General features: G+C 52.9%; 12 protein-coding genes across 12 annotated transcripts; 7 read left to right on the forward strand and 5 right to left on the reverse strand.

Annotated features, from left to right (window-relative positions):
* Nucleotides 1-127: 127 nt before the first annotated feature.
* Nucleotides 128-1,608, forward strand: PG998_011392 (uncharacterized protein; the record flags this gene model as incomplete). Its single annotated transcript, XM_066878208.1, has 3 exons — nucleotides 128-447; nucleotides 557-867; nucleotides 1,001-1,608. The coding sequence occupies 3 exons, from the start codon at nucleotides 128-130 to the stop codon at nucleotides 1,606-1,608; spliced, it is 1,239 nt and encodes a 412-aa protein (XP_066727262.1).
* A 304-nt stretch (nucleotides 1,609-1,912) lies between these two features.
* On the reverse strand, nucleotides 1,913-2,614 carry PG998_011393 (uncharacterized protein; the record flags this gene model as incomplete). The annotated part of the gene is made up of 1 exon (XM_066878209.1): nucleotides 1,913-2,614. The coding sequence occupies one exon, from the start codon at nucleotides 2,612-2,614 to the stop codon at nucleotides 1,913-1,915; it is 702 nt and encodes a 233-aa protein (XP_066727263.1).
* Nucleotides 2,615-3,481: 867 nt separating this feature from the next.
* Nucleotides 3,482-5,748, reverse strand: PG998_011394 (uncharacterized protein; the record flags this gene model as incomplete). Its single annotated transcript, XM_066878210.1, has 8 exons — nucleotides 3,482-4,079; nucleotides 4,144-4,253; nucleotides 4,314-4,636; nucleotides 4,696-4,765; nucleotides 4,823-4,833; nucleotides 4,896-5,195; nucleotides 5,267-5,592; nucleotides 5,672-5,748. The coding sequence occupies 8 exons, from the start codon at nucleotides 5,746-5,748 to the stop codon at nucleotides 3,482-3,484; spliced, it is 1,815 nt and encodes a 604-aa protein (XP_066727264.1).
* A 576-nt stretch (nucleotides 5,749-6,324) lies between these two features.
* PG998_011395 (uncharacterized protein) lies at nucleotides 6,325-7,659 on the forward strand (the record flags this gene model as incomplete). The annotated part of the gene is made up of 1 exon (XM_066878211.1): nucleotides 6,325-7,659. One exon carries the CDS (start codon nucleotides 6,325-6,327, stop codon nucleotides 7,657-7,659), a length of 1,335 nt encoding a protein of 444 aa, XP_066727265.1.
* Nucleotides 7,660-7,857: 198 nt separating this feature from the next.
* PG998_011396 (HHE domain protein) lies at nucleotides 7,858-8,796 on the reverse strand (the record flags this gene model as incomplete). Its single annotated transcript, XM_066878212.1, has 2 exons — nucleotides 7,858-8,220; nucleotides 8,329-8,796. 2 exons carry the CDS (start codon nucleotides 8,794-8,796, stop codon nucleotides 7,858-7,860), a joined length of 831 nt encoding a protein of 276 aa, XP_066727266.1.
* A 442-nt stretch (nucleotides 8,797-9,238) lies between these two features.
* Nucleotides 9,239-9,975, forward strand: PG998_011397 (uncharacterized protein; the record flags this gene model as incomplete). The annotated part of the gene is made up of 2 exons (XM_066878213.1): nucleotides 9,239-9,286; nucleotides 9,499-9,975. 2 exons carry the CDS (start codon nucleotides 9,239-9,241, stop codon nucleotides 9,973-9,975), a joined length of 525 nt encoding a protein of 174 aa, XP_066727267.1.
* Nucleotides 9,976-10,232: 257 nt separating this feature from the next.
* On the forward strand, nucleotides 10,233-10,585 carry PG998_011398 (uncharacterized protein; the record flags this gene model as incomplete). The annotated part of the gene is made up of 2 exons (XM_066878214.1): nucleotides 10,233-10,426; nucleotides 10,510-10,585. The coding sequence occupies 2 exons, from the start codon at nucleotides 10,233-10,235 to the stop codon at nucleotides 10,583-10,585; spliced, it is 270 nt and encodes an 89-aa protein (XP_066727268.1).
* Nucleotides 10,586-12,058: 1,473 nt separating this feature from the next.
* PG998_011399 (ABC transporter) lies at nucleotides 12,059-15,536 on the forward strand (the record flags this gene model as incomplete). The annotated part of the gene is made up of 4 exons (XM_066878215.1): nucleotides 12,059-12,222; nucleotides 12,327-12,442; nucleotides 12,512-12,802; nucleotides 12,865-15,536. 4 exons carry the CDS (start codon nucleotides 12,059-12,061, stop codon nucleotides 15,534-15,536), a joined length of 3,243 nt encoding a protein of 1,080 aa, XP_066727269.1.
* A 707-nt stretch (nucleotides 15,537-16,243) lies between these two features.
* Nucleotides 16,244-17,218, reverse strand: PG998_011400 (uncharacterized protein; the record flags this gene model as incomplete). The annotated part of the gene is made up of 1 exon (XM_066878216.1): nucleotides 16,244-17,218. One exon carries the CDS (start codon nucleotides 17,216-17,218, stop codon nucleotides 16,244-16,246), a length of 975 nt encoding a protein of 324 aa, XP_066727270.1.
* A 630-nt stretch (nucleotides 17,219-17,848) lies between these two features.
* On the forward strand, nucleotides 17,849-19,996 carry PG998_011401 (nucleolar GTP-binding protein 2; the record flags this gene model as incomplete). The annotated part of the gene is made up of 3 exons (XM_066878217.1): nucleotides 17,849-18,526; nucleotides 18,593-18,766; nucleotides 19,112-19,996. The coding sequence occupies 3 exons, from the start codon at nucleotides 17,849-17,851 to the stop codon at nucleotides 19,994-19,996; spliced, it is 1,737 nt and encodes a 578-aa protein (XP_066727271.1).
* A 1,191-nt stretch (nucleotides 19,997-21,187) lies between these two features.
* Nucleotides 21,188-22,496, forward strand: PG998_011402 (GPI anchored cell wall protein; the record flags this gene model as incomplete). The annotated part of the gene is made up of 2 exons (XM_066878218.1): nucleotides 21,188-21,437; nucleotides 21,571-22,496. The coding sequence occupies 2 exons, from the start codon at nucleotides 21,188-21,190 to the stop codon at nucleotides 22,494-22,496; spliced, it is 1,176 nt and encodes a 391-aa protein (XP_066727272.1).
* A 1,121-nt stretch (nucleotides 22,497-23,617) lies between these two features.
* PG998_011403 (uncharacterized protein) lies at nucleotides 23,618-25,099 on the reverse strand (the record flags this gene model as incomplete). Its single annotated transcript, XM_066878219.1, has 1 exon — nucleotides 23,618-25,099. One exon carries the CDS (start codon nucleotides 25,097-25,099, stop codon nucleotides 23,618-23,620), a length of 1,482 nt encoding a protein of 493 aa, XP_066727273.1.
* Nucleotides 25,100-25,389: the final 290 nt, after the last annotated feature.

Consider the following 25,389-nt stretch of genomic DNA (forward strand, 5'->3'; position numbering starts at 1 on the left):
TCTCTTATACACACACATACAGTGTTCTATCTCGACGACCGCAGTGCCGGCATCCACTCATTCTTTCTCCATACTTTGGTTGCAGCTCTATTGGCAGTAGGAATTCCCGGTTTCTTCAAATTAGACCATGCGCGCCACGACCCTCATCGCGGCAATGTCCGCACTGCACCACGTCGCGGCGACTCCCGTCGTCGTGCAGCAAGCACAGGTGCAACCGGCGGCAGCGGCCGCCTCCTCCGCCGCGCCTAGCAAAGGAGGAAACGGTTCGTCGTCGCTTCCCGCCACGAGCGCCACATCATGCCCTGCCGAGGTGCTGTCGGTCGACACCTGGAAGAAGCTCGACCTGGACAAGTTCCTCGCGGCCTGGACCAAGGCCAACGTTACCAAGGCGCAGACGAACAACGTTCAGGCTCTAGCGCAGTCGTTCGGCGCACCCAACTTCTTCTGGTATGTGACTCGACTAGCCAGCCAATCAGCATTTGCGATGCAAGAAATGGCGGTGCCATTGATGGCGGTAGAGATCTTGAGCCGACGGACTGACCCGTGATGTTGACAGTGGCCTCGACAACTTTTGCAATGCCGGACAGCCATGCGTGCCCGTTGAGATGCCGCAGTGGTACGCCCTCATCGCCATCCAGAACTGGAACAGCTACATGAACTCGCTCAACACAGCCATTACCTTCGCCTCGAGCATTATTAGCTTGACGCTGCCCGGCGTCGTCTCGGACTTTAGCATCAAGCCCAAGGACGACGTGACGCCCATGAAGAACCTCTACAAGGCTATGACCACCATCCTCGGCCTTATCCCATTCACAGGCCCCGTGGCAACGGGGGCAAGCGCCCTGACTCAAGGCGTCAACTTTATCAGTCAGTTCATCCACCCACCCATCCGTCATCGTCATCATACATACCATCTGCGTTATGCTTGCCCATAAGACGTGCCCGTATCCTCAAATCGTGAGAACATATCGACTGACAAACATCTCTTTGCGCTGCATAGTGGGCGAAGTCAAGGTCCCAGAGCCCACGGACAAGTTCGTCACCTGGTCCAACGTAGCCGGCCAGATGGGCAACGTAGTCACGGGCTACCAGAACCAACTCTCGACGTCGTTCAAGAAGATCCTCGACGCGCCTGTGGACGACGCCAATGCGGGGATCCTGAAGATAATCGCGCAGGGCGCCTTCCTGGGGTACAGCCAGAACGTGACGCAGGCGGACCTGCAAAAGGGCGTCATCGACACGTTCCGCGTGTACAGCGCGGGGCTCGCGCTGCGGGCACAGGGGATGCAGCTGAGCGTCTCCGACAACACGAACCCGGCCAACGGCAACACGTGCCGCGACTCAGTCGGGCAGTGGGGCGCTGCCGCCTCGTGCCGCGACGACGGTAACGGCAAATGGCGTCAGGTCGTCATGGTCGACAAGGACGGCTACCCCCAGGAGAGCATCATGCAGAAGCTCATCGACAGCTACGGGCTCACGCCTGACGTCGCGCTCCAAGACAACGTCGACTGCAAAGATGAAGATCCCACGAAAGACTCGCTGCCGCTAGACCCGAAGACGAAGTGTCTATTTACTTTGCCGCTGCAGCCGCCTGCTCCGCTGTTTTAAGGCGCTTCTTGCATAATGATCACGCACATAAAGAAACCATGTACTATAGCTCATATCAGTGGACGGTGTATGATGATACTTCATTTTATGTTTATGTACATCTTACTCAGGTTATGACGGTCGAAACTAAACGAATAACTACCGACGAAGGATGATTGAAACCACGCTGAGAATGAACATCGAAATAAGCTGACGGGGCGAGTGTGTGATTTTGGTGTGATTTGGGTCTTTAGGCACAGGTAATAGCGTGCGTGATAATGACGTGTATTGAGCAGAAGACGGATGCAGCCACCTCTCAGTCAGACTAGAAGATGCCCGGGATGAGTCGAGCAGTTCTCACATGCCAAGCCTCCCAGTCCGCGCCGAACTCAGCACGCAGCATCTTCTCCTCGTCGCGGATGCGCGTGCGCATCGTGAAGGCCATGAGCGAGACGTAGATAGGAGCAAGGGTCAGAACCAGTTTGCGCACAGCGGGGAACCAGCGGGGCGAGATCCAGCAAGTGGCGGGGCCGTCTGAGCGGAAGAAGAGGGAGATGACGCAGCCGGCGATGACCAAGATGCCCGTGTAGCTGGGGTGCTGGACGTAGCGGTAGATGCCGCTCGTGTTGAGGGCGTCGGGTTTGGACAGCGTGAAGGTGAAGTTCTTGCCCAGCGACGCGTACGCCACCAGACGCAGCGGGATGCCAGCGCAGAGCAGCAGTGCTAGGGGAACAGCCGTCGCGGGCGTCCAGGTGAAGAGGTTCGGGTTCAGGCCGTTCTGAGCGCCGTATCCCAGCACACCCGGCGGGAAGTTCGGGTAGTTCAGGATGAGCCGCGTCGACTGCAGCGCCAGCAGGCCGATGGGGGCCGCGGCAACGAAGATGGCGGGCAGGCTCGTCAGCTTGAGGGAGCGCAGGACGTCGCCAGTCGCGGGGGCTGTGTCGCCGTTCTTGTTGGGCGGGCTCACGGCGATGATGCTCCCAACGGCAGAGGCGACGACGGCCAGGGCCAGCGAGGCTTGCGACATGATTGACTATCGACGATGGGTAGACGCCGGCAGTGACTTGGTTTCGCTTGTGTGCTTGCTGCTGCTCTTACCGCTAACCGATGCTACGACTTCCTTCACGTCTGCTCCGGTACCTGGTGAGGGCTTGTTGCTAGTGGCTCCAGAAACCGCGAAGTCGAGTGGACAGACGGGTGGTTATCGCTAATCGAGTGGCACAAGCACCACGCAACGGGAGTTGAACTTGTCTTATGGAGGCCGATTACCCCACGGGGTCCGCTTGGCTTTATCCATCGTACCAGGCTAGCACAGACAAGCGCTGGTGGCGGTTGGGCGGTGGCGAGATGGGAGCCCATGTGTCACGCCATTGGCTTGTTTGCTTGCTAGACTCGAAAGCAGTTGGAGGAGACGCCGGTCGCTTAGGGATCTTTAACGTTCAATCTGGCGTTTGAGACGCGGATTATGTGCAGAAAAAGTATAACTGACTAAATTGGTGTAAAGATACAGTTCGCCTATCGCACTCTCTTGTCTTGATCGGGGGTTGCATTGCATTGCATGGATGCAGTCAGGATCTTATTTTTGGAACTTGGATGGCGGCGGACTGGCGGAGTACATGTGGCTGGGTGGCTTATGCGTGAGGCGTCAGGGGCTTGATCCCAATTGCAACATCTAGCTACCAATGCCATGTCATACCGTGATGAATCATCATCTCAATTCATTCTGCGATCGGCTACATATCAGAACCAACAAGCAGTGTTTTCCATCCCTGAATAGCTAGTCAATAGTTGATTTGGCAACTCCATGTCCGAAACTTATGTTTCATCCTCAATTTCCAGGCTCTTTCATCTGGTTAGGTATGTCGAATGGTGAATTGGTAGCAGCATTCGTGAATCAGGCCACGAAAAATCCATCGTCGGCCTCTCTAGGCTCAACGCTGTCAAGCTCGAGAGTCATCTCTCCAACCGTCTCGTTCCTGTATGTAGCGCGGAAGTTGATCGAGTTGCCCTCAATCTCGCCGAACTGGATAAAATCTAAGGCTCGGTACTTCTCATCTTCGTTGTGCCGAACAGGAAGCCTTTCCACCATAATTGGAAATTCCAATCGGAGCTCTCCCACTTTTTTGACACTGATGTCGGTACGGTCCAGACGAGCCGGGGGGTTGGCGCTCGCGGTCTTGTAGACGTCGCAGTGATATTCGACGAGGCCTGTCTGTTGCATCGGAAAGGTCAAGCTGTAGCGGAATGGGACCACACTCGAGCTCACATCGTCGCCGGCGACGATGGGCCAGTCGAACTGGTTGAGGGCTCGCCACTCTCCGCGTACGGCATCGTACTCCTTGGCGTCGTGTCCTTCCTTGTGCGCGCTCGGATCCCAAACCTTCTCTACCACCCAGCCGTAGCTCTGACGAGCCTTGCGCTTGGTGATTGGAGTGAAGAGAGATTTCTGTAAGATCTCGGAGAGAGCAGCGCCTCGAGCGATCGCAGTCCAGCTGTTATCCCTCCAAGTTAGACAGATCCATTTTGAAGGCTTTGGCATGAGAAAGTACGACTTACGGTTTGCCACCTTGGGGTTGCAATATTTCGATGTTGTCAACAACCAGCTTTTCCTTCAGATACTCGTAGAGATACTTGTTTCGGCCAAAGCCGCCTACCAGGAATAAAAACTACACCAATAGTTAGGTTAGCTAATAAGTTATTATAACACATCACCATATAGATCATACCTCAGGTGCAGCATGTTCATCCTTCTCTCTCTTGTCGAAACCATTGATTTGAGCATTGATAAGATCTCCGATTTGGCTGACAATGGGCTCAAAAACGTCGCGAAGCTCCTGCTTGCTGAAGGTAATAGATCTACCAAATGCGAGTTGCATATCCCACGGTTTATCGGAACCATCGAATTCAGGCTTGATGAAGTCTTCCCATCCATCGCTGATGATTTGATTCTTCAGACGCTGGTTGAATTGGTCCCAGGTTGGCTGCTTGATAATTGCGATAAGTGTCTTGTGGAAAGCCTGGTCAAGGAATGTGGCACCACAGAGGCCTCCTATATTGCATTGTCAGCTAGTAGGTTAAATGAACTGTGAGCCTAAGCATGGTTTATACCGTTTCCGATATTGCATTCTTGAATTTTCAGCTCAGGTCGAACTTTCACGACTTCGTAACTGATGATGTCCTGCAATCTGGTTAGACTAAGAAGTAGTCGTGCCATGAAGAACGATATCAAGCTTACCACAGTGCCACCTAGTATATGCTCAGTCAGTATAATATTCATTATTGTGCTACATGGTGCTCCGTATACGTACCTCCACAATCACAGACGATAAACCTGGTGCCTTTTTCCACACCGGGACGGTCGTCAAAGTCCGAGTAGAGTATGGAAATAGCAGCCGCCTCAGGTTCTGAGATGAACTTGAGACTGGTTGCACCGACAAGGCGGTTGTCGAGAATACCAGCTCTCTCAGCTGCCTGTCGCATACGGTTTCGGGCGGTCTCAGGCCAAACGGCTGGTACAGTAAGTATGACGTGGAAAGGTGTTGACTCAACCAAGCCAGCGCCCTTCTCACGTTTGATCTCTGTGATCGCATGGTTCCATAGTAGCTTTACTACACAAGATTATCAGCCAACGGAATGAGATATACAATTGTTAATTTCATAACTGTTTCCCATCACTTACGATAATCGGCGGTAACGGTGGTGGCATCCTTTCCCATGTGATTCAGCATTTGCTGTGCCTCGTGGAGGTGTGTACTGTCACTCAAGTATCCAGGAATGGTGGCTTTATCCATTAGAAGAAGCTTGAACCATTGGAGAGTATTGATATTATCCTGGATTTCGTAACCCCAAGTGATCTTGCCATCCGCGGCGTAATGCAGTCGAGTAGGAACCTTCTGGAGGTCTCTGTTGCGAGGTACAGTAGAAGGCCATTGGCGAACAATTCCAATCTTAACCTGGCCGGGTCGATGACTGTCGCCAGTGAAGCCATAGGCAACGCCTGAGTTCCTATTGTGCGGTGAGTAAATGTCAGTACAGGCACGATCTCTCGTGACAAGGAGAAAGAGAAATAAATCGGGTATCTTACGTTGTACCGAAATCGATGGCTATTACCAAGGCTCTTCCGGCCTTTACAACCTTCGTACCATGTTTTGCGGGAGGCATGATGGTGATTGTCGGACCTGAAAGTTAGCTTCGAGCTCTGGCTGATCTTGACATTTGGCGTGTGGGTTGAAGAAAAGAAATCGAGTCCCAGGATGATTGCGAGGGGGAAAACAGAAAATGGAAGCAGCCATTTGTACATTTCCTATTATCTCCTCACTTTCCAGTCACCTCGCCCAATAAGTCGCGATATATGACAATCAGACTTTTATCTACTACAATGCTTGACCATTGACATCTAGCCACCATCCAGCTTATCGTCCAGGATTTCTTACTAGTTTCGTTTCTTTAAGCTTACGTGCATGAGATAACATAAAATTTACATCTGGATCGTCTCTTGCAATCACGGGGGAACTTGATGGTAGCAAACATATCAGTGACTATTTCAGACTTCGATAGTCAAGACTTCACTTCACTTCAACTTACTACCTCGGTTTCTCTCATCTTCGCCTTCCCAATTTCCCGAGTTCTCCCCACACTGACTTCTACAGGCCATTCCATCAACCCTATCAAGCAACAGAGATGGTGAGATCTCGTAAGAGACCTGCTTCGGCTGATGCCGATGATGATGATACAAGAATGTCATCCAACAAGCTCATAAGGATTGAAAACCATGACGGCAGTTCTGATTTGGCAGTCCCTCTGCCATCCGAAAACAATTCCACAATCAAGCAAGATTTTACACGATATCACCATCCCGGCAACACTGCGAAGGTGAAAAATCTACTGCCCGGATTGTCCTTCAAGCAAGCGCTTGATCATTTGGCCGGACTCTACGAAAACGAGCAAAACAAGCACCACAAGCTGGAGTTGAGAGATAACCCGAGCCCCCAGCATTCTGCAAACACTGCTATCCCGATCTTGTCCATTTCTACCGACCAGAGAGGTACCCAGACAGACGAATCCAAGCAAGAGAAAGATACCCAGATCAAAGAGCTTGAAGCCATTATTCAGGCTCAGAAGGCCGCCCTCCAAGAGAATGAAATTACTATCCAGAAGCAGGAGGACCGCTTACAGGTTACTCGGCAAAAATGGCAGGAAGCTGAGATCAAGTTGTCGGCATCGTCCAACATTACGGTATCAGAAGACATCGATGACGAAATGGTCATACAGAAAATGAATGTTATCAGCACCCGCATCCAGCTCATGGCCAAGTCGTACTTCTCAGGCAAGCCGATGACGGACAAAGTCAAGACTGAACATACAAGATTATTCGATAAGCTAGCCATGAAATGGGGCCCCGGATATCTCAAAGACGCAGCCCGTAAGCAGTTTCTCATCGAGGCTGTTATATGGTTGAAAGCGACCCAAAGACTTTTCTGTCGTCCGTTGGCAATCTGGTGTGAACAATTGGGAACGAGTCTCAAAAGTTTGCATATGACGATTTATCGTGAGTCAAATTTTGAAAAGATGGAAACGTACCATTCCACACGCATTCAACAGGCAGAGCTCTTGAAGAAAGTCCGCTCCATGAACGGAGACTACTTAGGAAACCGGCCCAAAGCCAAGTTAAACAAGGAAGCGTTCGTTGACGAATTGCGTTATATGCTCGATAAGTTCGCCTACAACAATGGCTACTTGGATGATTTGAGAACAATCATCGACCATGTGGTCGACTTGGCCTACTACATGGCAATGGCCAAGGCCCATTATTCAGTACGCATTGGTGTTGCCCATTATGACGGTCAGTTTCATGGGTTCAGATTCGACCCGGACTCCATGCAGGCGATTCACCCTGGACCTGGACCTGGACGTCGACATTTATCGGTTGCACTGGTTGCCTCGCCTGCTTTAATTAAGCGTGGCACATCGAAGGGCGAGGACTACGATAGTGAGACCATTCTTACCAAAGCTCGAGTCATCTGTGAGGAAGAAGAGTCTGAAGAGGAATCGGATTCAGATTATGCAGAGTAATTCAACACTACTATCAGGGGTGTTAATTTCAAGAGCAGCTGATTTGGGCTGTTTCCGAAGTTGGTGGGTAGGGAAGGGGTACGTGGACGACGGATATATTCACAGTCTAGCTACAGACAGATGTCCCGCAGAATGAAAATTAATCTTGAGATCCTACAATTCACTTGAAAATACGGACTACTTGAATTTCATGTCGGCTTACATTGGTGGCGACCCGGTACCCGACTGCTGCTGTCGGCCCATGTCCTCAGCCGGCCACTTCCGCCACTTGTCCATCATCCTGTCCCAAGGTGCGACGAGGGAGCCGACGACGGTCTCCCACGGCGGAGTACTCGGTACCCACGGGTGGCTCCGCGTGGGACTGGCGTCCTTCCAGTACTCGAAGTTCTCGGCGATGGTGCGCGACTTGCTCTCGCTGATGGCCGCCTCAAGCTTGACGAGGTCGTGGGTTTCCTCCTCTTGCATGTGGGTCTTGAGCTCCTTCCAGAGACGGTCGAGCGTCGGCATGAACTCCGGGCTGCTGGGTCGCAGCTTCTGGAACCGCTTGAGTTCTCGCTTCAGCTAGCATCAGACCCCTCTGTCAGCATCATTGACGTGCCTTAATCTGCCAACAGTGTGTTGATGATGGTGATGATCAGCCAGCATCCTTCTTCACCCACACCCCCTTACCTTGTAGTGTTCGTGGCGATCTTGCGATGCGATGTAGTTGCCCTTTTCGACACTGCGCTCCAAGGCGGGGTAGAGGACGATCTCTTCGGCAATCGAGTGACGGCTCAACTTCCACACAAAGGCGTTTTGCCATTCTTCCATGTAGACGGGGTCGTCTGAACTGGTCATGCGGGTATAGTAGGCCTCGATCTGCCGGTGATCATTCTTGACGGCATCGCTAATCTTGTGCCAAGGGCCGTGGTAGTCGTACTCGGCGTCGTCCGGATGCTGGGACCAATGCTCGCCGACGGTACGCTTCTCACCGGTTCGCGAAGGCTTCGGGACTCGGCTTGAAATCATGCCATTGGACAGGATCCGGCCGCTGTAGGGTCTGGCACATATCGTCGCTGGCGGCAGGGTCGGACAATGAACTCGACGCGCTGTCCGAGGAATCACGGTACGGGTTGCGGGGACGAAGGTTCGGAGCATCTTGACGGTATTGGTTCCAATGCCTGATTGCCTGGGCCTTTCTGGACGAAGGAAGCCATGTCCTTCATAAGCAACAACAGAATCCCTCGCCTATTTGTAAAACATGCGGCAATACTCTTTGGTAGCATCGTGAGTTGTTGGCTCCAAATAGTGACGACAAGTAGCCGTCATCGAACTTTATTCGAGTGCCTGGTTTCAGTCTAGACCGACTGTAAGAACCGTCCCGTCCTTGGACCTCGAACGGCAAAGAGTGATTCCTTGCGACACATTGGTCGGTCCAGTCGCGCGTTGGGAGTAGTTACAGACGAGACTTGCCGTCTCCTACAATGAGTACAGCGTGAGAAGTAAAAGGGGGCATTGCTCGACTCAGAGGCATGCATAGATGGAGGGCTGGGCATGACGTTCACGACAAGTCAAGCTTTGTGTGATCTCGAAAGCATAAATGCATAACTCTTGCTCCCAGTATTCATTTCCCCTCAAGGCGGTCGAGGTGAGAGTCACGGGTCCTGTCACGAAGGGGGAATATTGGGTCATAGTCGAGCCATTCAGCGAGTTTACCCCGACTGGAAGTCCCGGTGGATTGGATCGGCGAAGGAGCTATTTCCCATTTTCTCCCTGCGTTCCCCCCTTTCCGCATTGACCCGGGAAGCTTATTGACGGGACAGGTCGGGAAGACTACCTACAGGCCTGGAGGTGTCCTAGGTGTGCACCTGGCTGGAGTCGGGCCCTACCGATCAGCCTACAATCAGCCCACCGCGCTGCGCAAAGGTGCGCAAAGGCTTGCAGGCCCCCACTATTGCTGCCAAAAAAGAACTGAAGACCACTGAAGGCCACCCAAGGCCACCCAAGGCCACCAAACCAACTGTCAAAACCTCACCACCATTTCCGCCCGCGACCGCGGTTGCCTTCGATCTCCGGTGCAGTGCCGCTGGGTCGGGACCTGCCAGCGCCCCGGCCAGCAAGGCTGAGGCCCAACACGCATCTGGCGCATCTGGTGACAACCAAATCCTTCCGGGGACTCCCACTCTTTTGGGATTGCAATCGCATGAGGTTTCATCGCATGGCCTCACTTTTGCTTCCCCAGATTGGGTCATCGACGCTGCCCATGCAGGCTTTGCAGCTAGGTTGCGGACCAGGCTGGACCAGACTCTGCAAGATGACTATGCTTCGTTCATGTGAGCCGGCACTCCCAGCAGGGAATTCGGCATGGCAGAACTCGTATATATAAACAGGTCCAGGGCGCAGGTAGATATCACGATGAATACACACCACAGTTCTCACAGACAAAGAAGCATATACATCTTCATACACTCTCCTCTCAGACTTTCGTCTAATCGCCACTCTTCTGTACGATATAGAGAAACAAATCTCCTCTTCGTCTCTTGTATACCCCAATAGACATACACCAAACACCCAACTCATACCTACCACACAACATGTCTGCCGCATTCCCTCGCGTTGCCCGACAAGTCGCCTCGAAGCGTCTCTTCTCAACGGCGCGACCTCTCCGCCAAGGCCACGCCAGTCTGGGCCAGGAGTTGCAGGGCATGTTCCGCCCGTCAATGGGTGTCAAGTCGCAAAAGGCCGACTGGGGAAAGATGTTCGCCAAGCGTGCGCAAACCTTTGGCATGTAAGTTTCGAATCCTTCTCTTTTCCCCTCTTCTTGGCTGTAAGTGCCACGCGTGCAGCTGCTGACTACTTTGCTGTAAATAGTTACGCCACGGGCATGACCTGTATTCTGGGATGGCCCTGGGCTTGCCAATGGGCCCTGGACGGACACATCCACTAAAAAGGAATTCTTGGATGGAATTAACAACTAGAGGGACCAGATTTGCATAAGTGCCTGGTGTAGTGTGTCCTTCCATAACGATGCATCAGGGACAAAATCGGCGTTCATTTGCTTCTGACCAAAGGGGGCTGGTCACACATATCTAATGTTTAGATATCTTTAGGGGATGGACCACAGTACCATCCTCGTGATTCTTTTGTACATACCGTATCTTCAACCTATTGCCAACAATACATATACCCCAAGATTAACCATCACTGTTTCTCTACTTAAACGACATGAATCCTATTAGGCTGATCTATTTTGCGTGTATGTACCACGGATAGTTGCATCCGCTACTGAGATGCATTCATCCATTGTAACGTGAAACCCATTGGAGTGCAGGCGCAGGCGCGCGTCACACGCACGCTGGTACTGGAAGACCTGACACTGGAGCCGAAAGCGAGTTCGTGCGTCTTGCAGCGCTGGTGCTCCACCCCCAGCCTGTCCCCCAGCATCTAAATCTGTCCCACTCCTATCATTTGTACGGTCGGCAGGTCGGTCTGCCAACATGCATGTGTGAGGTTACATAGCCACACTGCGCTGGAAGAAGGAAGACGACCAGAAGACGACTTCTGGACGACTACTGGACGACAGCCACCTGACCCTCCTTCGTCTACTGTCAGGTCCTTCAACCACCCATTTTAGCTGTCTTCCGGGGCCATCTTCTTGGCGATGGTTCCATCAGTGCTACAGATGTGTCATTCGTTTTGCTAATTGATTGAATACCGAACTTGCTCTGATGACTCAGTAAGACAAACCATAGAGACCACAGAGACCACAGAGTGGACCAATTGCCACAGGCAACAGGCAGGTTGACAGGCGGGCTGCGGGAGGCGTCAGCTCTGTAAGGTCTATCTTTAGTGGGTGGGCGGCCTATCTCTTCTATCGTCACGGCTGCCTACCAAAAGGTACCCGTGCAAGCTAAGCTGCTTTCAGTGGTCGGCCTAGCGTGGCGCGCCAACCAGGACAGGCAAGAGAGACCTCCAAAGCAGTGTCATCGGACAGTCTAGTTGCCTCAAGTGTTGTTTGGATCTCGGCTGCAACCCGTGGGGAAGAAGGTTATGCTTGTTTGTTCCTTGTCTTCTTGAGACCAGATACTGCCCAAACCTTCCTACAACTTAACTACCTCCATTGATTGATTGATGAAACTTCTGCACCCTTCGACTGCATCTGAAACCTGCATCTGATCAAAGTTGCAGGCACCTTGCCAGCTGCATTGTGTCGTGCACCAGCAGCAGCAGTAGCAGTAGCAAGCGTCGGTATCGGTGGTGGTATCAGCATCAGCGGTATCCATAATACCTCAACGCTCGTTCCCGAACAACAAACATCTTCTACCTCTCAACACATCTCCGTCCACGCATCTCGAACTCGCCACCCTGCCATCCTGGAGCCATCGAATCTATCAGAAGCAGTGTCGTGGTGATGGCCAGCATGTCGCCGCCGGGCATACTGAAGACGGCGCTGGCGCTGGGTTTCCTGTTATCGTCCGCTATCGCACCCTCTCTCGTCATGGCCCAGACAAACTACACACAGGTCGATATGATGCGGGCGCAGCTTGCGCTGATGGGCGAACGATCTGGCGACTGTCCTCCTTGGTGAGTGCGCCTCTTTTGATGCAACCTCTCGACACAGGCTTCCCTTTCCTCTGTAACCTCCAAGCTAGAGTGGCGCAAGCTGATTGTTTGACTCGTACCCATAGCTTCAACTGCATGCTACCCGCCTACACCTGCGGCCAATATGCCCCTTGCAAAGAATACAACGGAAAATGCGACTGCCCCCGGGCTTTGGAGGTGATGATTGCGTCGAACCCAGTATGTATCACCGAAAAGATGCGCATTGTTGCTTTGCCTGGAACGAACTGGTACTAACTTTTGAAACCTGCAGCTTGCGGCTCGCTGGCCCGAGGCAAAGACCGACCGATGCGACGAGGCGACACCTGCGAATGCGACGAGGGATGGACAGGCATCAACTGCAACATTTGCACAGAGGACAAGGCCTGTGACGCGCTCATGGAAACCGGCGATGGCGGACGCTGCTACCAGGATGGCGATGTTCTCAAGCAGAACTACCAAATGTGTGACATCACCAACGAGAAGATCCTGAGCATGCTCGAGGGCAAAGTTCCTCAAGCCACCTTCTCGTGTCAGAAAGAAGATGGCTTTTGCGACTTTCAGTGTATGTGGACAATCCCATCCTTGCTTCGCCTCCCATTGGTTTGCTAATCATTTTCTGAATAGTCTGGATCGATCGTCGCGAATCTTTCTACTGCCATCTCACTGAATGCGAGTCCTCCGCCAGCCACGATGAATCATCGAACAGCACAAGCTATAAATGCAAAAACGCAAAGTGTGAATGCGTCCCCGGGCGCATGCTTTGCGGCGAGCAGGGTTCCATCGACCTGACCGACATGCTGAAAGAAGAAATCAAGGGACCGGCTAGCTTCTCCTGCAACCAGAAGAAAGGAGGCGAGAATAAATGCAAGTTCAAGGAGCCGGCGCTCGACGAGCTCACCCAAGCTGTTTTCGGGGATCCCAGCATCGAGCTCAATTGCCGGTCTGGAGAGTGTTTACACTACACCGAACTTCCCGGTTACGAACGTCCTGTCAAGCAAATCAACACGCCTCTTATCGCAGGAGTCATTGCAGGATGCTCACTCTTCTTGGTGGCTGTTATCTTGGCAGTGTGGTATCTATCTCGACGGTCATTCAAGTACAACCAGATCTCCCTGGATGACTCCGATGATGAATCCACGAAGCTTATGACCGACCACAAGCCCGCGTCGCTGTACTTCGAGAACGTGGCGTATGATCTGAATGGAAAGCGAATTCTCGACAACATTCAGGGTATGGCACATCCTGGAGAGATCATGGCCGTTATGGGCGCGTCAGGGGCTGGCAAGACCACTTTCCTCGATATCCTGGCTCGCAAGAACAAGCGTGGTGAAGTCAGCGGTGACTTTTACATCAACGGAGAGAAGGTTACGGATGCCGATTACAAAAACGTCATCGGCTTTGTCGATCAAGAGGACACCATGCTCCCTACGCTCACAGTACACGAAACCATCTTAATCTCGGCTCTACTGCGACTACCCCGTGATATGGGCCGAGCCGCCAAGGAGCAAAGAGTATGGGAAGTCGAGAAGCAACTTGGTATCTACCATATCCGCGACTCGCTTATCGGATCCGAGGAAGGCAAGGGACGCGGTATCTCTGGCGGTGAGAAGCGACGTGTCGGTATCGCTTGTGAGCTTGTCACCAGCCCGTCGATCCTCTTCCTCGATGAGCCGACCAGCGGCTTGGATGCTTACAATGCGTACAATGTTGTCGAATGCCTTGTTACCCTCGCGAAGACGTATAAGCGGACTGTCATCTTCACTATTCACCAACCTCGCTCTAACATTGTGGCACTCTTCGATCGCCTGATGCTGTTGGCCAAGGGAAAGACTGTGTACTCTGGGTCATTTGCCCACTGCCAGGAATACTTCGACAGCATTGGATACGCATGCCCTCCCGGTTTCAATATCGCTGATTACCTCGTGGATCTTACCATGCATGCGGGCATAACTGAGCCGTACGATGATGGGACGCTCAATGCCGATAACGCCAGCGTGGGACCCAGCAGCACTACCGCCGTCAAGTCAATCCCGAGTATCTCTGGCAACAGCACCGCGGGCGAAAGCATTTCCACAGATCCGTCGTCAAGCCGGCCCAGGACCAATCGCAGAGATTCCGTCAAGCAAAAGCAGGATCGTGATCTCTTCACCCGCAGAAAGAATACGGCCGATACTGCAGCATCATCAGACGTTGAAGAGGAAATCGGTGCATATAAGCTCCGGACCCAACCTCCGCCTCAAATTCACGTCGAGGAGGCTCATGACTTGCCACCATCTGCTTTAGCTGGCACTGATCTGGATATCCTATTCCAAGCGTATAACGAATCCGACATTGCGGCTGACACACACGACGAAATTCACCAAGCAATCGTAACCGCTAACAACGCCAACGGCCAGAATGGATACTCGCCTGAGGGTCCAAACATCTACACAAGCGCTATCGGTAAAGGCTATGCTCGTCCCAGCTACCTGAGGCAGTTCTTTATTCTGTCTGGTCGCACATGGAAGAATCTGTACAGGAACCCACTGCTGATGCTGATGCATTACGCCGTTGCTATTCTGCTTGCCGTCCTCTCGGGCTTCCTGTTCTATGGTCTTACTGACGACATCCCGGGTTTCCAAAACCGCCTGGGCCTATTCTTCTTCCTGCTCGCCCTCTTCGGTTTCAGTACGCTGACCAGTTTGAACGTATTTGCGTCGGAGCGCCTTCTGATCGTCCGCGAAAGAGCCAATGGCTACTACTCCCCCATTACGTACTTCGCTGCCAAGGTACTCTTCGACGTCGTTCCTCTGCGTATCATCCCGCCGATTCTGATGGGTATCATCATCTATCCTATGACCGGCCTCGTGCCTGATGTCGAGCATTTCTTCATCTTCATCTTGATCCTGGTTCTCTTTAACCTGGCGGCGGCTGCTATCTGTCTCTTCATCGGTATCGTATGCAAAGACGGCAGCGTTGCTAACTTGGTCGGCTCGCTGGTCATGCTCTTCTCCCTGCTTTTCGCCGGTCTGCTGCTTAACCACAACGCCATCCCCGACTCGGCTCTTTGGCTTCAGTCGCTCTCCATCTTCCACTACGGCTTCGAGGGCTTAATTGTCAACGAGGTGGTGAAGCTCAACCTTGTCGACAAGAAGTACGGCCTGGATATCCGGGTCCCTGGTGCTGTTATCCTAAGCAGCTTCGGCTTCAACAACGGTGCCCTCTGGATGGATGTGATCAACTTGGGTGTGTTTGCTGGCGTTTTCGTCGTCCTGGCCTACGCTGCCATGCACTTCTTGCTCGTGGAGAAGCGGTGATCAGAATCATTAGTGATCAGATCGAGCTGTTTAGAGAGGAGGTAGTGTAGGATACATGTAGATTTGGATTTCAGGGCATTTTCGCCTTGAGTATGCATATGGGATGAAGATGAAGACTGAAGAGGAACGGCCCAGGAGAGGAGGGGCTAATACGTTGTTGTAGGCATACAAAGAAGACAGCAATGTATCATGCTTGCCTGTGAAGTGAGTTTGTGGCCGTGGGCTGTTTGTTTATCATGGGTCTGGCGTTCCATGGGGTTCAATTTGTTCATAGGCCTGGTCAATCTGTTTTAGTTTAGATAGACCACTGAAATGCATAACGTTTTTTAAAGTAGTCAAACTAGACGAATGCATTTCTTTTCCTTAGTTGTATGTACAGGTATAATGTAGGATTCAGTACGACAATTTAGCCATACCCCATATGCTATTGCGTTGATGATAAAATACATGCTTCATTTCACCCGCCCCTTTTCTATTGAGAGTTCGCCTTTACATGCCAATATACATATCCTCCTACTTCGCTCGTACACACTGCCAGCAGATCATCAAAATTCATGTCCCGTAATCTACTTGCCCGTGATCTACGGCACTACACAAGGCAAGGTTGCCGAACAGTGATAGCTACCCTGCCCATCGCACCCAAACTGTCCAATTTGTATTTATATACTTTTTTCTTGTCCCATTTTTGGTTCCCAGTTGCGTGATACTTAGTCGGCGCTCACATCGTCCATGGCGCCGCCCGTGAGCTCCTCGGCGATCTTGCTGTGACGCTGGACGGTGCGGTTGTTGGTGTCGCTCTTGACGACGCGGGTGTTGGTGCCCATCATGTCGCCCATCATCTGGGTGACGTTCTTGGGCGCACCCTCGACGTCCCAGATACTGGCTGAGGGCATGCCGACCGAGACTCTGTCGGCGAAGAAGTCCTTGTGGAACTCCTTCTCGACGGCCTTTTCCAGGTCGGCCTCGGTCACGATGAAGCTGCGGGCGGCCATGTAGAGCTGTTGGAGGGCGTCGCGGCGTGCCTGCGACTTGGCGTCGTTGATGGTTCGGGTCCGCTCAAGCGATTCGAGGGCGCTCTCGAACTGCTGCGGGTCTTGCGGGACGCGGGTCGCCAGCACGGAGGCCGGGACCGTGGCCAGGGTCAGACGGTCCGACTCGTGCGGCGGCGCGTTCATGGCGGCGCGGTTTGCCATGTCGTTCCGGCGAGCCCGCTCCTTACGCAGATGGTCGGTGCGCTGCGTGCGCTTCCACAGGGACATGATACCCTCCTCCATGTTCTCGCGGCGGTTCGCGGCCATCTTGCGCTTCCAGGCCTTGGTGTCCGAGCTGGTCGGGGACAGGGCCGCTTTCGAAGACGGGGCGGGCGCAGACTTCTTGAACCATTCCGGCGAGGTCTTGGAGATTTCGCCCTTTCGCTGCTTGAAGATCTGGCGCGGGACCGGCAGGTGGCCCTTGTAGGAGAGCGGGGAGCGGCGCTGGTCCTCGACGGCTTGCGACAGCGGCGGGGTTGGGATGTTGATGTACAGGGGCGACTCAGGGGGTATCCGTTGGGCGGCTTGCGGGGCCGAGGTGCTGCTGAAGGCACGGATCGCTGTGGTGAGGAGGGCGTGGTTGGTAGTGTTGCTGCTGGCGGCGGTCGAAGTCGCTGCCCGGCAGAGGGTCCTCTGCATCGTGGGAGCCATTGTGATCTGGTGGGGTGTGACCGAAGATGCCACTGTCTTGGTTCAGGATGATTGGTGCTTCGTTTTGTCGAATTGGCTCGCCTCTTTGTTCGACTGAACGTGGGGAGTCCAAAGTCGTGGAGTTGGGATTCGAGGCGGAGGCGACGACGACAGCGACGACTTGACTTTCGGCCCTGTAGCTTCGCTGTAGCAAAAAGTCGAAGACCCGAAAATCGCTTCGAATCGCTGTTGTGGCTTACGTGCAGTGCAGACAGGTTCGTCACTTGATTGGTCTAGGTCAAGCCCCGTGCAAGGCTCCACTTGCTACGCTGCTGTTTGGGGTCCAACGTGGCTGACGGTGACTTATTTTCTTCTCGTTGCAGAAGCAGCAAGGGAGGTTGGGCGGCAGAATAAAATTCCAGGCGGTCAAAAAGTTCTGGCCGTTGGTGGGGTCTCGCAGCTCCAGAATCTTTGCCAATTCCCATTTTCCCATTCCGCCTGCAGCCGCAAGCAAATTCTTTCCTATACTTTTCTCTTACTATACAAGCTGCAGAGTCTCGAGGTCTTGTTTCTCGCCTTGACTTGCAAACTCTTCCCTTTCCTCCCTCCTTCCCTTCTTTAGGACGTGTCACTCTTGAACATCAATCGATCATGGGTACCGGCAAGAAAGAACAGGCCCGGCGGGAACGCCAGGGCAAGACGGGCGATGGCTTCGGCAACCTTAAGGTCAAGGGCGAGAACTTCTACCGTTCGGCCAAGAGAGTCAAGGCGCTCAACGTGCGCACCCACGGCCTGGCCCAGCGCAACGCCGCCGGCCAGATCACCCAGGCCGCTGTCCACCAGAGCCGCGACGTCCCGACCGCCCGCGTCGAGCCGAACCGCAAGTGGTTCACCAACACGCGCGTCATTTCGCAGGACTCGCTCGCGTCGTTCCGCGAGGCCGTCGAGAACTCGTCCAAGGACCCCTACCAGGTCCTCCTCAAGACCAACAAGCTGCCTATGACCCTGATCCGCGACGGCGGCTCCGAGCTCAACGGCCTCAAGCAGCACCAGGCCAAGATGACCATCGAGACCTCACCCTTCGCTGAGGTCTTCGGGCCCAAGGCGTCGCGGAAGCGCGTCAAGCTCGGCGCTAGCACCATCGAGGACCTGGCTGGCGGCTCCGAACAGGCGTTGGACACATACCAGGAACGTTTGGAACAGGCTCGTCTGCTCAGCGGAGAGTCCGGTGGCCAGGATGGTGGTGCTGATGGCCGCCAGGAACTGGACGGTACTGTTTCTGCGAACAGCGAGCCCGTCTTCGACAAGGGCCAGAGCAAGCGTATTTGGGTAAGTCGAAACATCCGCAATCTCCAGCGGTTTTTTTTCAGAGACTAACCAGTTTGTGCTATTTAGAACGAATTGTATAAGGTCATTGATTCTTCCGATGTCCTTCTTCACGTCTTGGACGCCCGTGACCCCCTTGGAACACGATGCCGGAGTGTTGAGAAATACATCAAGGAGGAGGCCCCTCACAAGCATCTTATCTTCGTTCTCAACAAGGTCGACTTGGTTCCTACCAAAGTTTGCGTAAGTTTTTCTTCCCTTTTACTTCTACATTGCATCTCGTGAATGGAACCCCAATGCGTTGAAGTCAGGATGTCTACCGCAAATTTTTATTTGCTCAGTGGTAGGGACCCGTTACGTCATTGGGAGAATAACCCCTGATCTCAAGCTCGTTGTCCTTGGATGATGAGTTGGTTGAAGTTCGTCTTGAAATTCCTCCGCGATGATCGCTCTGTGCCATTGAGTTGAACCTGCTCCGTCCACTGGGATGGCTTGTAGCAGTGTTCTTAGACATGGCACGCACATCTCTACAACAAGTCAATTGTTTCGACATGATTTGCTTGAAACATAAGCTAATAAAAAGCACAGGCACAATGGGTGAAAGTACTCAGCAAGGAATACCCGACGCTTGCCTTCAGAAGTTCCATTACGAACTCTTTTGGTAAGGGTTCGTTGATTCAACTGTTGCGCCAGTTCAGCATTCTCCACTCCGACCGCAAGCAGGTGTCGGTGGGCCTGGTTGGGTATCCGTCTGTGGGCAAGAGTAGTGTGATCAACACTCTAAGGGCCAAGGCTGTAGCAAAGGTGTCTCCTACTCCTGGAGAGACCAAGGTTTGGCAGTACATCACGCTGATGAAGCGCATCTACTTGATTGACTGCCCCGGTATTGTGCCTCCCAGCTCTACCGATACGCCTGAAGACCTGCTGTTACGCGGTGTGGTAAGACTTGAAAAAGTCGAGCAGCCCGAGCAGTACATCCGCGCTGTCCTCGATCGTGTCAAGCCGCATCACGCTGAGCGGACATATCAGATTCAAGGCTGGAACGACGACGCCACCAGGTTCCTAGAGATTCTCGCACGGAAAGGTGGACGTCTGCTCAAGGGTGGAGAGCCTGATGTCGACAGTGTTGCCAAGATGGTGTTGAACGACTTCACACGTGGTCGTCTGCCGTGGTTCACTGCCCCGCCCCACGTCGAGGGAGATGAAGGCGATGTTAAGGAAGGACGTCAAGGCAGACTTGGCGAGATGCCCAAGAAGAGAAAGTACGAGCCTGAAGTTGTTCCTGCTACACCCGCAGTGGATGACGATGGTGAGAGTGCTGCCGAGGATGAAGCTGTTGTTGCCAAAGACAAGGATGAGGACGAAGATTCCTTTGAAGGTTTCGACGACGACAGTGACAGTGATAACGAGGCCATTGAGGAGGCCAAGAAGGCAGCGGTGATGGCTGCTAAAGGTGGCAAGAAGCGCGGCTGAAGAGATGATGATACCCCTTGATGATTTGAGTGACGACGACCGAAGCGACTCGGATTGAGACGGTGATGAGTGAGCCTACCAAGTGGCTATCATCTGGACAGATGCCATGCAATCTGCCCATGCGCTGCGCCGAGTAAGGTGACTGTGTGCGCGCAACGATCTGCAACAGAGATCTGTCTACCAAAGACACGAAGCTTTAGTTGCTGCCGCCGCAGTTATATCGCCTCTCAACGGGCAAGCGCAATTTTCTATGCATCTATTCATGTGCATTTGACTTTGATGCTCTCCGGATGGCGATCAGGAGACCCCGACCGGTCGCAGTCGTCTGCTTTTACTACATGGTTGCAATATGACTCCAAGAAGAGATATGATTGAATATACACCCCATGAACAGTACCTTTCGCTTTTTTCAATGTGCCCTACTAACTACATGTAATGCTTGGATGTTGATGCTGTGATACGGATTGGCCGAGGGTCATAATTGGTAATGAAGATTGGTCAACCTGCAATGCCAACTGCTCCTTGAGTGCTGACCGACTCATTCCATTTACTCAGATCTGTGATTGTGTTTTCCACTGGTACATCCCACGATAGCGTCACGACCTGCCTGCCTGCTCATTCTCAGATACCTTGTGTCTTTCAGCTGCTCGCCAATACAGGAGTATTCCATGTTATCATTCCATCTAATTGCTCTATGAATGTCCATGGATTTCATCGCTCCGCCAAACGTTCCTTATGCCTCAGAAATGGACAGTTGAAAGCCTTGTGTGGCGCCCGCCTTGTTACGAAACTTCTTGTCTGGCCCTATCTGGCTCCTTCCCTCCATGAAGCGTGATGCTCATCTTCTTGGGCGGCTCCTTCTTCAATCAGGTCTAGTTTCCGTTTCGACCTACATCTTCTGCTTGCCATGATTCGCAACCTGCTGCCACTCGAACTCGCCATCTGTCTTTTACATCCTACCGACCTCGTTCACTTCATCTACCTATTCGTTCCAAAGTAGAGAGGCTTCCAAATCATCTCGCCATTCCTTTCTAGAGTCTAGAATCAAAAGACCCAAGCCTGTTGTCCTATCACTTGTGCGATTCCGTTTCTTTCTCACTGAATACCGTCGCTCTCTTTCTATCCTTCTCCAGTGCTCTCCTGCGATTGTTTCCAAGCCCATCCAAAAGCTTCTTAGTCCCTCGCATCAAGATGCTGGCACAGTTGTTGGGTGGTGTCCTCTTCACCTCACTGAGTCATGGCAGCCCTGTCAGCTCTCAAGCCGATGCCGGGTGTACTTTTCACCTTTCCGTCAATGCAGGCGGAAGCCCTCCTGCCACGTATCCTGTTGGCCAAATCTTCGATGGACTCTGCCGGGCTAGAGGCGATCTGAGCCCATCGACTTTCACTTGGTTCGGAGATGCGTTCATGGATAAGCAAGGTCGTGGATGTTGGTGGACTCGTGAGTATTATGGCTTTTCTCCCTGATGTCTCTATCCATTTGGCCATCACCGTCTGTCCCCGCCACATTGCATCCCAAAATCCATTGTCATGCATTTAGTTCAATGCATCACTAACTAACATGGCATCTGAAGCTCCCTCGAAGGTGCTTCAGTGTGATCCTAGTCAGCAGCTGAGCCACGGCTTCGAGATCGACTGCGACGGACGCGTAACATTCTCCGGACGATCCACTTTCTTCGCATGCCAGACCGACGGCGATGCCAATATCTACCTCGAAGCTAATGGTGCCAATTGCCAGCCTGTAACTCTCGTCGCTGATGGCTGCCACTCAACCTGCTGTGACTGTGGCTCGCCTTCCCGTCTCGTCGACTCTGCTCCCGGACAGATTAACGGACCACCAGAAGCCCCTCCTCAAAGCAGCATGGTGCCGGTTCCAGAAACCATCACCCATAGTCCTTTCGCCGCAGCCGATTCAAAACCGTCGCCATCACCGTCTCCCCTCGCACCCCCGATTTATGACTGCCCTGCCAACATCATCTGGTCGCCATACGAGAAACCACAGCTCATGGTCGCCGTCGACATGGCCAACCCCACCAAGGCCTACGGCCCTACGTACCTGGGTCAGGTGTCACAAAACGCCTCGACTCTGTTCAACATAGAGGTTCCGTCCTCGTACGCGGGTAAGAACTGCAAGGTCTTTTTCAGTTTCCCCACGCTCGACCAAATGATCAGCAGCAACGGTAGCGAGAGTTATTACTTTGGCGGCAGTGGAGGGGTCGCTTTCGCTCGACTTGGCCGCCCTGCTACGCTGACCACGACTTGGGAAGATGTCTTTATTCCGTCCAACAGCAGTTCCGGTGGCGACTTGGATGGTGGTGTCATACCGCTGGGCCAGATCACTATCTCACCTGGCCACACGTTCGTGGTGGATCAGTTCGCGTGCCCTGCAGGACAGGCACTCACGTATCTCATGATGGAGCAAGACGACGAAGATACCTATCTGGTTTACATGCAGAACGATGTGCCGGTGGCCTTGGGGGTGTTCATGTCGGTTTGTTGATTGGCTGATTCTGATGTAGTACCTATGCGCTTCTATCCCAGGGAGACTGTTTGGTGCTTGTTTTTTATAGTTATCTTGTTCGTGCTCTGCCAGTTTGAAACAAGAGGGATTTGAGGTGCTATTCGTTTACGACCTTGGTGAGCACTGTACCTGTTATGTATAAGTTATCTTCTCTGAGCAGTCGCCAATTAATGAATGTCCATGCTTCAACCTATCGTCATCAAGATAACCGTAAGTTATCGCGAGCGTAGCATAACCCACGCTGGGCCTGAAGTATTCATCACAGTCACGATAACGAAAGCGGTTTCAATCACGAAGACAAGTTCGGGGTTAACTCAGCTCTCCAATTAGCTGCCGCTGCGAGTGTGTGTTGTATCCTACAGAATGGGGCAATGATCCTGATGAAGAAGATCCAGAATGGCCACCGGGCAAAACGTTGCTAACGCCAACCTCCTTAGAACCATCTTCACCATATCTCCGCCTCATTATCAACGCCGATCTCCTCCCTCTCATCACTATTGGATGCCCGTGCATCCCAAATGCAATGTCCTCGAGGGACGAGACAAGAAAGCAGCATCGTCTTCATCAATCATAGTGACTTCGTCCAAGCTCGTTGTGAATCATGCCAAATTTCTCCCGTGTCGATCATCGATGGGAAAGCGCATCTTTATTTGGCAAATGCGTGTATGTAACACCTCCATTTTTTTTGGGAAGTTTTCTTGTTCATTTTTGGTCCATGATCTCGCCAGTTGATGGCGTGTTCAACTGTTGAAACGCCCATCTGATATCGCCAGTTGATGACGTGTTCAGGTGTTGAAAAGCGCATCCGTCCTCGTGAGATGCGTGCAAGTAACGTTTCTTCTGTTTTTGAGGTTTTCTTGTTTGTTTTCGGTTTCTGTTTCGCCAGAACAAGCATCAAATGCCAGGTAAAACACTAGTTCAAGTGTTCAAAGGTGCATCTGATCTTGGGCAAATGTGTGCGAGTAACATTTCTTCGGTCGTTTTTTTTGGGGGATTTTCTTGCTCATTTTTGGTTTCTTGATTTCGCCGAGGACACATGTCAAATAGCAGGTAGATGACGTAGTCAAGTGTTCGAAAGAAGGGTGTATGCTCTGCTTCCTCTACTTGGGGAGCTCGTCCTCGCCAGTGTGCTCTTCATCCTCGATGGGGAAGCGCTGCTCGAACATTTCGTCGATGGAGTAGGCATTGGCGAGGCCCTGCATATCCACCAAGCGGAAATTGCTGGGATAGGCGTCACAGAAAAGGTTCTCGCCGTCCTTGGTCAGCCAAGCCCAGCGGTTCTCCGGGGTGTACCAGCCGAAACGGCTCACGACTTCCCACTCTTTACCTTCGTCTTTCGAGGTGCACAGCGCATCGCGGCCCACGATGAAGTATAGAGGGCGGGTGTCGTCGGGTGCGAAGTTACGGGTCCAGCGGAAGACGTTGCGGTAGACGACCTGGATGGCCGTGATTTGCCAGCAGCGACGGAACTTTTGGCGCACGAGCTCGGCGCGCTCCCGTGCGTTGGTGGTGAGGACGAGTTGCTCGAGGTGGCCCTTGTCTTTCTCGTAACCCTCCATGGCCTGGTCGACGCCGTCATGGATGTTCGACACGTCGGCGGCGGTGGGCATCGGGATGTCTTGGTAGGCGATGAGAGGGTTCAGAGCCTGGTAGGTCTCCTTCGGTTCCCAAGCTCCAGCTATGATGGGTTTATCTTCCTGGGCTTTCCACAATGGGTTGTTTGTGGAGATGGGCTTCTTGAGCAGGGCTTGCCACAGCGGGTCGGTTTCGTCGTACTCGATCCGGCTCTCTAGGTCGTTAATGAAGTTGACAGAGAAATCATTGCTTCCCGGATCGTCAGCAGCGGTGGAGGGAACAGTGTCAGGGGCTGAGGACTCGGAGCCGCGCAGGCCTCTGTTAAGATCATCCTCTGGCCAGGTGATGTACTCTGACCAAGACCATGCATCTGAATTGTCTGCGGCCGGCTGGGTCGAAGACGGGACAGCAGCGATCGGGTTGATGGGGCCGAAGAGTGGAGACGGGTTGACGGCAGTAACGGGAGGAGGCGGGTATTCTCGGAAAATAGGAGTACGCGGGGAAGGTGGTACGTATCGCTGTCGGCCACCGGCGCCTCGTTGGACTAGGTAAGGGGACGGTATCGTGAATTCCTCCTCGTTCTGGTTCAAGATGGGTGCATTTCGCACCAAAGCGGCATGACCGGAGGCATCGGTCACCATCTGGAAAGGGTCAGGGCCTCTGTCAGACCGAGTAGTCTGTGTGAGGTTACTGTTGTTGCCAAAACCCAAGCGGGCAGGATTCACCAAGGTAGTGTTAGGAAACGGACCGTTGCCGAGCCCGAAGCCATCAACGCCATTGTTGAAGCTGTTGAAGTTGGGGGCTCCAGAGAACGGGTCCTGACCATGAGTGTTCGGGTCAAAGCCGTTCTGGCCGAGATTGTTCTGACCATACATGTTCTGACTATGTGTATTCAAGTCAAAGGCGTTCTGGCCGAAGCTGCTCTGGCCGTAGTTGTTCTGGCCGTACTGGGCCATACCCACAGGAGGTCCAATGTCAAGAGGAGACACTTGACGGGGCGTATTCATGTTGGCACTCTGGTAGTTTGCCTCCAAGTTAGGATTCAAGGGTGGCAACCGAGGAGTTTGCATTGGTACTCGTCCTCCACCAAAACCATTTGAGAAAGGTTGGATACCGCCGAAGCCATGAGGGGGCACTGAGGGTCAGCCGGGGGCTCGAAGCTCAGGTCGGTGTAACCGTTGTAATTGTTACGGGCAGCTCGGGCCTGGGCATTGAGTCTTGCCTGTTCTGATGGACGAATGTGGCCAAAGATGGGAACGGTTGCAGACGCGGGGCGTCGAAGGAGATCAATGTTGGG

Source organism: Apiospora kogelbergensis (assembly GCF_038363985.1).
Source record: "Apiospora kogelbergensis strain CBS 113332 chromosome Unknown utg000007l_segment0_segment0, whole genome shotgun sequence".
Taxonomy (NCBI): Eukaryota; Fungi; Ascomycota; class Sordariomycetes; order Amphisphaeriales; family Apiosporaceae; genus Apiospora; species Apiospora kogelbergensis.